The sequence below is a fragment of the Dendropsophus ebraccatus genome, chromosome 10 (genome assembly GCF_027789765.1).
Source record: "Dendropsophus ebraccatus isolate aDenEbr1 chromosome 10, aDenEbr1.pat, whole genome shotgun sequence".
In the NCBI taxonomy this organism is placed as follows: Eukaryota; Metazoa; Chordata; class Amphibia; order Anura; family Hylidae; genus Dendropsophus; species Dendropsophus ebraccatus.
Window position 1 is genome coordinate 22,157,673 of NC_091463.1, and position 13,938 is coordinate 22,171,610.

At 49.3% G+C, this 13,938-nt stretch overlaps 1 protein-coding gene across 9 annotated transcripts in view; it reads right to left on the reverse strand.

Annotated features, from left to right (window-relative positions):
• GPSM1 (G protein signaling modulator 1) overlaps positions 1–13,938 on the reverse strand; it is a 258,983-nt gene that overhangs the window by 118,669 nt on the left and 126,376 nt on the right. For all 9 annotated transcript variants that reach the window (XM_069943023.1, XM_069943024.1, XM_069943022.1 and 6 more), the window contains 4 exons: positions 13,485–13,627; positions 12,999–13,122; positions 12,412–12,527; positions 1,774–1,929 (listed from right to left, as the gene is read on the reverse strand). In XM_069943023.1, the coding sequence (XP_069799124.1) occupies positions 1,774–1,929; positions 12,412–12,527; positions 12,999–13,122; positions 13,485–13,627 (539 nt within the window). The remainder of the gene's footprint in view (positions 1–1,773; positions 1,930–12,411; positions 12,528–12,998; positions 13,123–13,484; positions 13,628–13,938) is intronic.

Here is a 13,938-nt window from a genome sequence, read left to right on the forward strand (position 1 = left end):
ATACTATACTATCCTTACATAGGAGACCTGTCCCCATACTATACCGTCCTTACATAGGAGAGCGGACCTGTCCCCATACTATACTGTCCTTACATAGGAGAGAGGACCTGTCCCCATATTATACTGTCCTTACATAGGAGAGTGGACCTTTCCCCATACTATACTGTTCTTATATAGGAGAGCGGACCTGTCCCCATACTATACTGTCCTTACATAGGAGAACAGACCTGTCCCCATACTATACTATCCTTACATAGGAGAGACCTGTTCCCATACTATACTGTCCTTACATAGGAGAGCGGACCTGTCCCCATACTATACTGTCCTTACATAGGAGAGCGGACCTGTCCCCATACTATACTGTCCTTACATAGGAGAGCGGACTTGTCCCCATACTATACTGTCCTTACATAGGAGAGCGGACCTGTCCCCATACTATACTGTCCTTACATAGGAGAGCGGACCTGTCCCCATACTATACTGTCCTTACATAGGAGAGCGGACCTGTCCCCATACTATACTGTCCTTACATAGGAGAGCGGACCTGTCCCCATACTATACTGTCCTTACATAGGAGAGCGGACCTGTCCCCATACTATACTGTCCTTACATAGGAGAGCGGACCTGTCCCCATACTATACTGTCCTTACATAGGAGAGCGCACCTGCCCCCATACTATACTGTCCTTACATAGGAGAGCAGGCCTGTTCCCATACTATACTGTCCTTACATAGGAGTGTGGACCTGTCCCCATACTATACTGTCCTTACATAGGAGAGCGGACCTGTCCCCATACTATACTGTCCTTACATAGGAGAGCGGACCTGTCCCCATACTATACTGTCCTTACATAGGAGAGCGGACCTGTCCCCATACTATACTGTCCTTACATAGGAGAGCGCACCTGCCTCCATACTATACTGTCCTTACATAGGAGAGCAGGCCTGTTCCCATACTATACTGTCCTTACATAGGAGAGGGGACCTGCCTCCATACTATACTGTCCTTACATAGGAGAGCGGACCTGTCCCCATACTATACTGTCCTTACATAGGAGTACGCACCTGTCCCCATACTATACCGTCCTTACATAGGAGAGCAGACCTATCCCCATACTATACTGTCCTTACATAGGAGAGTGGACCTGTCCCAATACTATAATGTCCTTACATAGGAGAGCGAACCTGTCCCCATACTATACTGTCCTTACATAGGAGAGCAGACCTGTCCCCATACTATACTATCCTTACATAGGAGACCTGTCCCCATACTATACTGTCCTTACATAGGAGAGCAGACCTGTCCCCATACTATACTGTCCTTACATAGGAGAGCAGCCCTGTCCCCATACTATACTGTCCTTACATAGGAGAGAGGACCTGTCCCCATACTATACTGTCCTTACATAGGAGAGCGGACCTGTCCCCATACTATACTGTCCTTACATAGGAGACTGGACCTGTCCCCATACTATACTGTCCTTACATAGGAGACTGGACCTGTCCCCATACTATACTAAGTATTAAAGAAACCTTATGGATGTTTTGATATACAAGATGCATGGCAACTGTAAAAATACTGAACTAAGGTTTTTCACTAGTAACAATAAAATCCATTGTCATAGTGCTGAATGGCTATAATGCTGACTACATTCTTGTTGTGAGTGATGGGACATTATATAGGGCTTTGAATATAGTAGTAGTAATAATAATAATAATAATAATATAGTTATATAATAATACTATAAATCCGAAGCAAAACATCTGCACTCACCTATCACCTAATTCCTGGGCAATGGACAGGTGCTTGAGGTGGTACTCTATGGCCCGCTCATAGTCCTGGAGTAGTGTATACGTGTTCCCTAGACTGTAACAGGCCTGGGCTTCCACCGCCTGATCCTTCAGCTGTCTGGAGAGCTGCAGCGTCTTCCTAGAAAATTGCAGAAGATTAAAATCACTCATTACAGATGACAACAGATTGTCATAGGCCAATACGGCACATCATCAGGTTCATTAAGCTTAGTTGCCTTAGTATATATCCAAAGAAAAACATGAAGAAATAAGAATGAATGCAATGGGGGATGTAGAAGGCGTAAATGAAACATGTTTGTAACACACCTGCCTAAAATTTGCACAGTTCTGTATATCAGCTATCTATTTAATATGAATATATATATATATATATATATATATATATATATATATATATATATATATGTATAAATAGGGCCAGCGTACCCAGGTGTTCTAATGTTCAGCCCCCTCACTGTAGTGCAAGATGAGCGGCTGAACATCAGAAGGCACAGGAGATGGAGTAGGACCTGCACAGAGAGAGAAAAGGGTGAAGGACCTGATCACATGACCCACAGGTCCTCAATACTCCGTCCCGAGAGAAAGAGGGAGAAGACTGAGTTGTAAGTGATGTGTGTATGTGTGTGTGTGTGTCAGTCAGTAATGTGTGTCAGTCAGTCATTAAGTGTCTGTGTGTGTCAGTGAGGAATGTGTGCCAGTCAGTAAGTTTCTGTGTGTGTCAGTCAGTAACGTGTATGTCATTAAGTGTCAGTGTCAGTATGTGTGTGTGTGTGTGTGTGTGTCAGTAATGTGTGTTTGTGTATGTTATTGGTGTCTCAAGTGATTGTGCATGGATGGATGAGGGGCCCACCGAGGCTCTGTTACCCAAGGGCCCGCAAAATCCTGGAGCTGGCCCTGGGGGTCAGCATTTTAGTGAGTATAAAAAGAGAAAAGAAATTCTTATACTTGTGGAATCACTCTAATGGGGTATATACAGTCCGAGTGTCCAGGGCAGCACCAGCTGTAAGGATTGAGAAAAGTTTGATCAGAACATATCACAGTGGTTTCAGTACAGGGTACGGTCACTAGATGGCAGTATGGAGTCTCCTATCATTCCTTGCACACTCTCAGGGGAGCCACAGATTGGAATTTGCTGCTTTACAAACTAATCCACAGCACTGAAGTCCAGCTACATGTTTTCTCGTAAGCTAATATTAAATCAGGTATACATTTCCAAAACACAAAAAAAACATGGAATGATGAGCTATTCTATACAGGGGGAAAAAGTTTCTTTTTAAATCTTTTAAATCACCAGTTAAATGGAAAAACACCAGCCAATAGTTTTTTTTTTTTGCAGACTTTCAGCAAGATTTTTTAAAGGTTTTTCTCAGATACAACACAGACGGCCTATTCCTGGTACAGACTAGTGATTCCCAACCTGAGGCTCTTCTGTTGCAAAACTCCAGCTCCCAGCATGCTGGGTCACTGGTATAGACCAACAATGAGAGGTCAAAGATTTTGGATCTCTTAAAGGGGTATCCAGCGCAACATAAAAATGGCCACTTTCTTCCAGAGACAGACCCTCTCTTGTCTCCAGTTTGGGTGGGGTTTTGTAACTCATTCCCATTGAAGTGAATGGAGCTTAATTGCAAACCACACCTCAACTGGAGACAAGAGTCATGCGGTCTCTGGAAGAAAGTGGCCATGTTTCTGTAGCACTGGATAACCCCTTTAAACGGAGCGGAGTTGCAGTAGCCCCTCTGTTTAACGCTTCAAAGAGCATCAATATTATAGAACACACAATTGATGTCGGTTGAGAAAACATATTCCACTACTGAAAGGCAAAACCCTCATGGCATCATTTAATCCTGTGCTGCGGCGAGTCACTCTTTCATTTTGCCTAAATACTTCCATTATTTTTATTCTGCGATACATAAAATCTGATGTAATTTGCTACGATGGATCTATCCAAGCAAAAAACACATGGTGACCCACTCTAGATATCACTATAATATGAGGGAACCCATGTGGGGAACTTCAACAAAATCCCAAGCTGTTCAGATCCCATAAGGGCCATAGGTTACAGCCTGTGTCTATCAGGGTATGATGGGAGTCATACCTGGGTAACAGCTGGAGAGCCGCTCACTGGGGAATGCTGATCCACACTTGTGTAGGGTATGTTCACACTGAGTAACCTTGCACAGGTTGTTACAATCCCGTCACAAAGAAGATGGGATCAAACAGGAACGGTGACATTTTTTTCTTTCAAATCAACTGGCGTCAGAAAGTTACACGGATTAGTGATTTATTATTTAATATACTCAAGCCTTCCAGTACTTATTAGCTGCTGTGTGTCCTGCAGCAAGTGGTGTATTATTTCCAGTGCTCTCTGTTGACACCTCTGTCCATGTGCAGAGCAGGAGAGGTTTTCTATAGGGATTTGCTGCTGCTCTGGACAGTTCCTCTCTCGAACAGAGGTAGCAGCAGAGAGCACTGTGTCACCCTCAATACATCACTTCCTGCAGGACATACAGCAGCTGATAAGTACTGGAAGACTTCAGATGTTTAAATAGAAGTAATTTACTAATCTATGTAAGAGTCTATGACCAGTTGATTTGAAAGCAAAATAAAATTTGCAGAACTTATGAGAAGGTGTTTTGAGCCTTAAGGTCCAGTGGAAAATTTCATGCTAAGGGTATGTTCACACACCTTTAAAGGGGTTTTCTTGTCAAAAATAATTGATGGCCTATCCCCAAGATAGACCATCAGTCGCTGAATGGCAACATCCGGCACCTTGTTGATTGCCTGAATACCGGTGGCTGAAGTTGGATCCAGCCTTAGGGAGTACATGTTTTCCCAGGCTCCCTAGGGCTGCATCCAACTTTTTAAGCCACCGCTATTCAAATGCCAAACGATCAGACTTGAACATGCTCATCTCTAGTGATAACCTTAAATCTTGGCATAACCACTTCTAGTCAGTCACATTACCAGCTTCTAGTCAGGTTCTATCACCAGGACCTGAATGGCTCAGGTCTTCATGAGGGCATTTAAAGTAGCCTTTTGGCTGTCCAGGCATGATGGGAGTTGTAGTTTCGCACCAGCTGGAGGGCCTCAAGTTGGGGAGCACTGGGTTAAGTTGAAAAAAAAAGGCATTTTGAATTTCTTGGCAAAAAGAGGTTTCTATGCAGCTCTGCAGAGATTTTTTGCTCCCACCTAAACCGCAGCATAACCTCTCCTTAGCATTTTCAGGACTTTTGTGGTATTTGTCTCTTAATGGCTTCAATCTGCAAAAATAAAAAATCCGTAATCTGGGTTTTTCGCAGGTGGAGCTTCACTTGTGGTTTTCCAATAGCTGCTTTTCTAAAAGAAATCTGTTTCTTTGAACATCTGCAAGACCTATTAATGTGGTTTATATACAAGGCTTCTTGTACTACTGGTGTGGCCTTGTACTGCACCACTACTGCCAAATCTGACTATAGCCAAATAGGTGTATTATATGGATGTGTGCTGCGTGCATAGCCACAGCGCTCATCCGCTAGAGGCATGGGCTGCAGACTGATCTCCAGGACGGCCTAATGCACATTGACATCAGAGTTAAATCAATCTAATTACAGATCATTTGGCAGAAATGAACTGCAAAATAATGCAGCTGTGCAGAGACGGTGACACAGCTGAGATATGTCATGTCGGAGGCCGCTGGGGGGACTGAGGCTGGCACATGCCGCCCTAGTGTAAAACCAGGACAAATGAGACAATGCATTAAAGAAAATCCAGATTAATGGAAGCTGATTCAATATCTGCAATGGATGAATGGGGTGTAGATCTCTCTAAATCAAGGATGGGGAACCTGCGGCCCTCCAGCTGTTCCAAAACTACAATTCCCATCTTGCTTGGACAGCCAAAGCTTTAGCTGTCCAGGCACAATAGGAATAATGGTTTTGAATCCCCATCTCTACTCTGAATTATAGCATTAAAGCAACACTGTACCCACAATCTGACCCCCCTCAAACCACTTGTACCTTCAGATAGCTGCTTTTAATCCAAGATCTGTCCTGGGGTCCGTTCGGCAGAGGATGCAGTTATTGTCCTAAAAACAACTTTTAATCCGGCAACGCTGTGTCTAACGGCCGGGGCTTACATTTGTATATGCATTAGGCTGGCACAACCTCTCTGTCCTTCCTCACCACCCTCCTCAGCATTAGGAATGATCCAGGAACATTTACTGCTGTTTAAGCATTGCACAGGTGTATTAACGATCCAGCCCATGTTCACTATGCACGCAGCTGAGGAATAGGAAGCAATCTGCCTGGAGCATTCCTAATGATGAGGAGGGTGGGGAGGAAGGACAGAGAGGGTGTGCCAGCCTAATGCATTGTAACGCCTGGAGTAGTGGATCCACTGGACCGTCACTAGCGATGGCACTAACCTCACCAGGTAGCGGAGTCTAAGGGGCCGCTGGTTTTCACCAGAGCAAGCCGCAAGGTCGCTACCCCTGGCTTGGTTGCTAATGACAGCAGGCGAGGCGTGGCAGGAGCAGTAGGCAGAAGATAGTGCAGGCAGAGGTCTGTAGGCATAACCGCAGGTGGCGGACAGTACTCAGGAACAATGGGAAGGCAGCGGACAGGGACTAGGGACCGGGTCAGCGGACAAGAACAAGGAACAAGGACTGAGGTCAGGAACAACAGGGAGCTGGGCCAAACGCTATGGGAAGCATGTAGAGGCTCCAACACGAGGGACAGGGCATGCTGGGATTTCTAGGGAGTGATTGGTACAACTTCCAATTAAGGGCGGACTGGCCGTTTAAATCCGAGACAGCCGGCGCGCGCGCGCCCTAGGAGGCGGGGACGCGCGCGCCGGCCGGGACAGACGGAGACAGGAGCGGGGCGAGGTAAGGCGCCCCCCGGGCCAAACTAGTAGCAGCGCCGGGTCCCTGCACATGGACCCCGGCAGCTGAATGGGGCAGAGGGAGGTTGCGGCGGCGGCCCGGAGCACGGGCCGCCGCCGCGCCCGTGACATGCATATACAAATGTAATGCTGCGTTTACACGAAACGATAATTGGCCCGTTCGGACGATTAACGATTGCGGAGTAACGGGTTTTTTTTCATAACGATCAGCGTTTAGACGGTAAGATATATCGTACGGAAAGTTTGTTTTGAAATCGCTTAAGCCTATCTCACACATTAGTTAAATCGGCAAACGACTGTTCACACGGAACGATCTGCGAATTTTTTGTGAACGATCAACGATGATTTAAGAACATGTTCAAAGATCAAAACGTTTTCTCGCTCGTCGTTTGATCGTTCGCTGCATTTACACATTTGCATTTGTGCAAACGCAGCACCAGCCCCGGCCGTTAGACACAGCGCTGCCGGATTAAACATTGTTTTATGACAATAACTGCATCCCCTGCCAAACGGAACCCAGGACAGATCTTGGATTAAGGTTACAAACACACTTGCCGGATCTGCAGCGAGTCTCCTTGCTGCGTTTTTGCAGCGAGACTCGCTGCAGATCCCGGCCCTATACTTTCAATAGCAGAGAAACTCGCAGCAGGGATGTACATCCCTGCTGCGATTTTGTCTGCAGCCCGCCCCATTAACCCCCTGGCTGCCGGACATTATACATTACCGGGTCCCCGTTCCTGCTTGCTTCGGGGCTCCCGGTGTCTTCACGGCCCGCCCGGGCAATCAGTGCGCTGCGGCGGAGCAGCGCACTGATTGGCCAGGCGGAACGTGCCGGGAGCCGCTGAAGCAAGCAGGAGCCGGGATCAGGTAATGTATATCGCCCCCAACCCCCGGCCGCACGATCGCCCCCAGCCCCGCAGCCCCCGGCCGCACGATCGCCCGCAGCCCCCCAGCCCCGCAGCCCCCGGCCGCACGATCGCCCCCAGCCCCCGACCGCACGATCGCCCCCAGCATCACAGCCCCCGGCCGCACGATCGCCCCCAGCGGGCGATCGTGCAGCTGGGGGCTGCGGGGCTGTGGGCTGCGGGCGATCATGCGGCCGGGGGCTGCGGGGCTGGGGGGCTGCGGGCGATCGTGCGGCCAGGGGCTGGGGGGCTGTGGGCGATCGTGCGGCCGGGGGCTGCGGGCGATCATGCGGCCGGGGGCTGCGGGGCTGCAGGCGATCGTGCGGCCAGGGGCTGCGGGGCTGGGGGGCTGCGGGCGATCATGCAGCCGGGGGCTGCGGGGCTGCAGGCGATCGTGCAGCCGGGGGCTGCGGGGCTGGGGGCTGCGGGCGATCATGCGGCCGGGGGCTGCGGGGCTGCAGGCGATCGTGCATCCGGGGGCTGCGGGGCTGTGGGCGATCATGCGGCCGGGGGCTGAGGGGCTGGGGGGCTGTTGGCGATCGTGCGGCCGGGGGCTGCGGGCGATCATGCGGCCGGGGGCTGCGGGGTTGCAGGCGATCGTGCGGCCGGGGGCTGCGGGGCTGGGGGCTGCGGGCAATCATGCGGCCGGGGGCTGCGGGCGATCGTGCAGCCGGGGGCTGCGGGGCGATCGTGCGGTCGGGGCTGCAGGGCTGCGGGCGATCGTGCGGCCGGGGGCTGCGGGGCTGCGGGCGATCATGCGGCCGGGGGCTGCGGGGCTGCAGGCGATCGTGCAGCCGGGGGCTGCGGGGCTGGGGGCTGCAGGCGATCATGCGGCCGGGGGCTGCGGGGCTGCAGGCGATCGTGCGGCCGGGGGCTGCGGGGCTGCGGGCGATCATGCGGCCGGGGGCTGCGGGGCTGCAGGCGATCGTGCAGCCGGGGGCTGCGGGGCTGGGGGCGATCATGCGGCCGGGGGCTGCGGGGCTGCAGGCGATCGTGCGGCCGGGGGCTGCGGGGCTGGGGGGCTGCGGGCGATCATGCGGCCGGGGGCTGCAGGCGATCGTGCAGCCGGGGGCTGCGGGGCTGCGGGCGCTCATGCGGCCGGGGGCTGCGGGGCTGCAGCCGATCGTGCAGCCGGGGGCTGCGGGGCTGTGGGCGATCATGCGGCCGGGGGCTGCGGGGCTGCGGGCGATCGTGCGGCCGGGGGCTGCGGGCGATCATGCGGCCGGGGGCTGCGGGGTTGCAGGCGATCGTGCGGCCGGGAGCTGCGGGCGATCGTGCGGCCGGGGGCTGCGGGGCTGGGGGCGATCATGCGGCCGGGGGCGATCGGGGCTGCAGGGGGGGCGGGCAGGATATACATTACCCGGTCCCCGTTCCTGCTTGCTTCGGCGGCTCCCGGCACGTTCCGCCCGGCCAATCAGTGCGCTGCCCCGCCGCAGCGCACTGATTGGCCGGGCGGGCCGTGAAGACACCGGGAGCCCCGAAGCAAGCAGGAACGGGGACCGGGTAATGTATAATGTCTGGCGGCCAGGGGGTTAATGGGGCGGGCTGCAGACAAAATCGCAGCAGGGATGTACATCCCTGCTGCAAATTTCTCTGCTATTGAAAGTATAGGGCCGGGATCTGCAGCGAGTCTCCCTGCAAAAACGCAGCAAGGAGATTCGGTGCAGATCCGGCAAGTGTGTTTGTAACCTAAAAGCAGCTATCTGAAGGTACAAGCGGTTTGAGGGGTCAGATTGTGGGTACAGAGTTGCTTTAACTAGATGGATGTTATCACAATTTATGAAAAATATATAAAGGCTAACATAATATTCTCCGCTACGGACAATCCCTATTTATTCAAAGCATCCCCTAATGATCTGATCACAGTGTACCCCTGCTAGGACCCACAAACATCAGGTGTACTCTATGGGAAACATGGTCATAAGTGTTCTGTTCTGCAGCCCCCCTACAGGTGAAATAAAGCATTACACAGTAACCATTCTCATAATATCTGTGTGATGTAGGATAAGACAGGCCTGCAAGAGCGAGAGACAATCCTTGAAGCAGCTCTCTAAGTTGCAAGTTGAATAAGGCAATGGGTCAAGATGGTGTCCACCCAAGGGTTCTTTAAGACCCCCCTGACAGATCTGTATAACCAATCCCTGCAACCAGGAGATGTTTCTGATAATTGGAGAACAGCCAATGTTATACCTATCCACAAGAATGGTAGTAGAGAAGAGCCCAGTAACTACAGGCCAGTTAGCTTAACATCTGCAGTAGTAAAAATAATGGAAACACTTTTAAAAAAGAAGATAACAGATCACCTAAAAATCAACAATTTGATGGATCCAAACTCTGTCGGCACAGAGGTATTATCTGTAACAGATAATCTATGCCAGCACATTGAAGTCTTTGGGGGTTAATGTATTTGTCTGTATGTTGTTAAATTGTAAGCACAAGGTTTGATTGCCAGCCCTTGCACACTTCTCAGACTATCATTGGTGAATTCTAGAAGGCTCCCACCAATGGCTGAGGGAGTGTGTAGCTAGCTAGTAATTGTGTTACTGAGCAGAGTTCTTTAGAGAGTTTTTCCCAGGGCCTTGGCCTGGTGGCCAGGTACCTGTTCCTGACAGAGACTATTCTCTTTACAAGTCTATTCTCTTTCCATTCTAGGGGACTGATTTAGGGTGCCTTCACACCTACCGACTCGCAGAGTTAATAACGCTGCGAGTCGGCTAGGTCCTGGCAGATCACTGTCAGTACATACACGCAGCGGTCTGAACGACCGCTGCGTGTATGTAAATCTGCCGGCCGCTTAACCCCTTTTGATGCCGGCTGCCTCCCGCTCCACTCTGTATACATACCTCCTCGCTCCACGGGGTCCCGGCGTCCTGCTCTCGCGTCCAGCCAATCAGTGTGTTGCCCTGCCACAGCCACTGATTGGCCGGACGGGAGAGCAGGACGCCGGACCCGTGCAGCAAGGACAGGTAATGTATGCTGCTTACAGCGGGGGAGCCGGCCGGGAGCAGAAGGGATTAAGGGCGGTATAATTACATACTCGCTGCGGTCGTTTAGACCGCAGCAAGTATGTAGTTTATGGGAACTGACAGGACCTGCCGGGCTCGCAGCGAGAATCTCGTTGCGAGCCCGCCCGTGTGAATATACCCTTAGGGTACAAACCCACTTGACGTATTTGCTGCGTAAATCAGTCTTAAAAATAAGCAGGCAAAACGCAGGTTGGCTTTATACAATTGTTCTGTGTTAAATTACGCAATCGCATATTTTTGAAGCGTGAAGCTACATGCGTTTTTCGCACAAGTTGTTAACAACTGATGCTTTGCTAACAAGCTTCACGCTTCAAAAATACGCAATTGCGTATTTTAACACAGAACAATTGTATAAAGCCAACCTGCGTTTTGCCTGCTTATTTTTAAGATTGATTCACGCAGCAAATACGTCAAGTGGGTTTGTACCCATAAAGTATTTTCTCAGGAAGTTCTTTAGCTGACCAGAACTATCGCCAGTGTCTGGAAAAGCAGCAAGTAAAGCCGAATTACCCTACTGATTATTGCTGTAACCTCAAGGGCTTAGCTCCACCAAGATGTCCAAGCTCGGGGTCTGTGTTCCAGGATCTGGCACTCTGTGATCTCTTCCGGCAAGGGGCTGTTTTGAAAAGCAGTGAGTACAGGTACAGTATCTTCTCCTAAAGTCAAATCTTCCAGTCCCCTGACCGGGTTCTGTGCTTCATACCAAAACTACTAAAGAGATTGTTCCTATTCAAGTCACGTTAACCAAAACTATCACCAGTATTATATTATCGCTTGCAATCTCATCCAAATGCAAAATGTTCATTCTGAACTTGTGCCAAAGACTGTTATGTCACTTTAAGAAAGTTTCCAGTAAAGTTATTAAAGTGGTTAAGCGCTTGGACTCTGTCTTCACTCAAATGCATTACACTACAGGGACTACCTACTACTTTACCAGGTGTGTGTTTGGGACATATACCACTTAGGCCCTGTAACAAGTGCTGCAACGGTACAACAACTAGCCCTAGCTAATACCACCTGATGCCCCTGGGTTACCACACATCATACTAAAGCACTGACACCTTGGCTAGTTTATGCCATCATCGTCTGATCCTTCTGATGATGCAGAAAATATTTTGTAGTGAATGGTGCAGATTCACACCCCCCCAGATTCTATCCATATGTCATTAAATTTTTTATTCCCATAATCCCTTATAAAAGATAAGGATTGAGAGATGCTAATTATATATGGCATAATGTCCATTAATCATGTAAATCTGAAGGTGATGTAATGTGTATAGGAGATATTGGGTGTCTACCCTAAAAAGAAAGAGCCATGTTGGATGTTTCTCATGCTTAAAAAACTTCATTATCCGCAAAAAGGAATAAAATATGTAAAGTAAGGGGGTATGCTTCACGCCAGACAGGAGAAGGTCCTCTGCTATCAGATGATTTAGGGACTGAATGAGAAAAAAAGGTCCAACCTTATGTTCACACTTTGGGGCCATTCTGTGACCCGGCCAGGTCAGTACCGAACAGATGATCTTCATTCCTGATAAATTGGGACGCGCTTTCAATTCACCGCTGCACCTAATGGAGAGTGCGACCAGAGCCGCACGCTCCATTGTGTGAACTGACAGGTTCTCTGTGGCCGCTATTCAAGGAATAGCGGCCACAGAAATCTGACATGTCAGTTTTTCGTACAGCCGGATGGAATCACTGCCGGAGCGTATACTATGTGTATACGCTCCAGCCGGGATTCTATTCATTCAAATGTAACATATGTTTTTTTTATGTGCCACTTACTTATAATACTCAGCCGAAGCATCAAACTTGCCCAGGAAGATATGAGCGTTGCCAAGGTTGCTGTACGCTCTTCGCTCAGCAGCTTTGTCTCCAAACTCCTTAGCAATGGACAATCTCTGGGAAAAAGAGACAAGGTTAAGCCTCTGCATAATGCAAAAACAAAATTAAAATAGACTGGACTACTCAACTGATGACACTGTGCTACCATTTATATCTATGGCAATGCTCCCAGCATGTCATCCTAAAAACAGTAATAGTAGCGTGTGGCTATAAGTGGATACGCTAATGCTTATAGACCTTGGAGGGGTCAGCCTTCAGCTGAATTATTGATTATGAGAGGAGTGTCCGGTGTAACTGCACTATATAATGATTAGCCATAACATTAAAGCCACCCGTCTAAAATATTATCAGAAGTTACTTTAAATCAGGATCCCAAGCAGAAAACTTGTGACACAGGTTGGGGTTGAAGGATGATACTGGCCCGCCAATACATGAACTATAGACACCATGGTTAACATGATAACCAATGCTTATCCGTGTATATTACACATATATTCATTTTACATATGCACAATGTGATAACTCACCTCTTTATGAAAAGCGATGGCCTCATTGAAGTTGCCTAAGAGGTAGTGTGTGTTACCAAGATTTCCGTAAGCTCGGCCCTGAGCAGCCCTGTCCCCCAGTTCTTTCACCAGGGCTAAATTTCTCCTAGAAGACACAGAGGTCGGTAGTCATGAGAATGTAATATTGTTAGATTCAGGTCTTGGACGTGTGTACGCACTCACAATACATAAGTATTAGGAGAACACTGCAAACCTATTCATGTAGATCAAATTGTGGCCCTTCAGCTATTGTACAACTACAATTCCAATCATGCCAAAGATTTGACTGTCCAGGCAAGATGGAAATTGTAGTTTTGCAACAGCTGGGGGGCGGTGAGTTTGACACCCATGATATAGATCATGGAACATGATGTGAATTAGTGAAGAAGATATAGGAACTAGTTAACTGACTATATATATCATCATTATATATGAGCAGAATGACACAATCATAAGGTCACTACTTACTCATAATAGTTGGTGGCCTTTAGCAGGGTTTCCTTGACTTCCTCTGAAAGGTCTCCAGGGATCTGAGGCATGTTCCATGATAACTGCTTTCCTTTCGCATGGTAAACATTTCCAGCATTGTACAGCGCCCGAGCTTCACCCACCTGCAACAATGGGGAACAGGGTAAATAAAACTGATAGACTTTTCTATCTAATGCACAGGGAACTGGACAGGAGCGTAGCTAGGATTCATGGAGCCGCATAGGAAAAAACTGTATGGGGCCTCATGAATCCTGTGCACCCCTGTCCCATCCCAAACTCCCACCCCACCCTACCCAGCCAGCAGAGTCCCCCTTAGTGTTTCTTCGTTCTCCAAGCTCCCCCGCACACAAATGATGTCACTCACATGGCAGGGAGCTGGGGGCATTGCTTGTGGCTGGAAGTGCAATGCTGCCAGCGTCCACAAGTGAGGCTG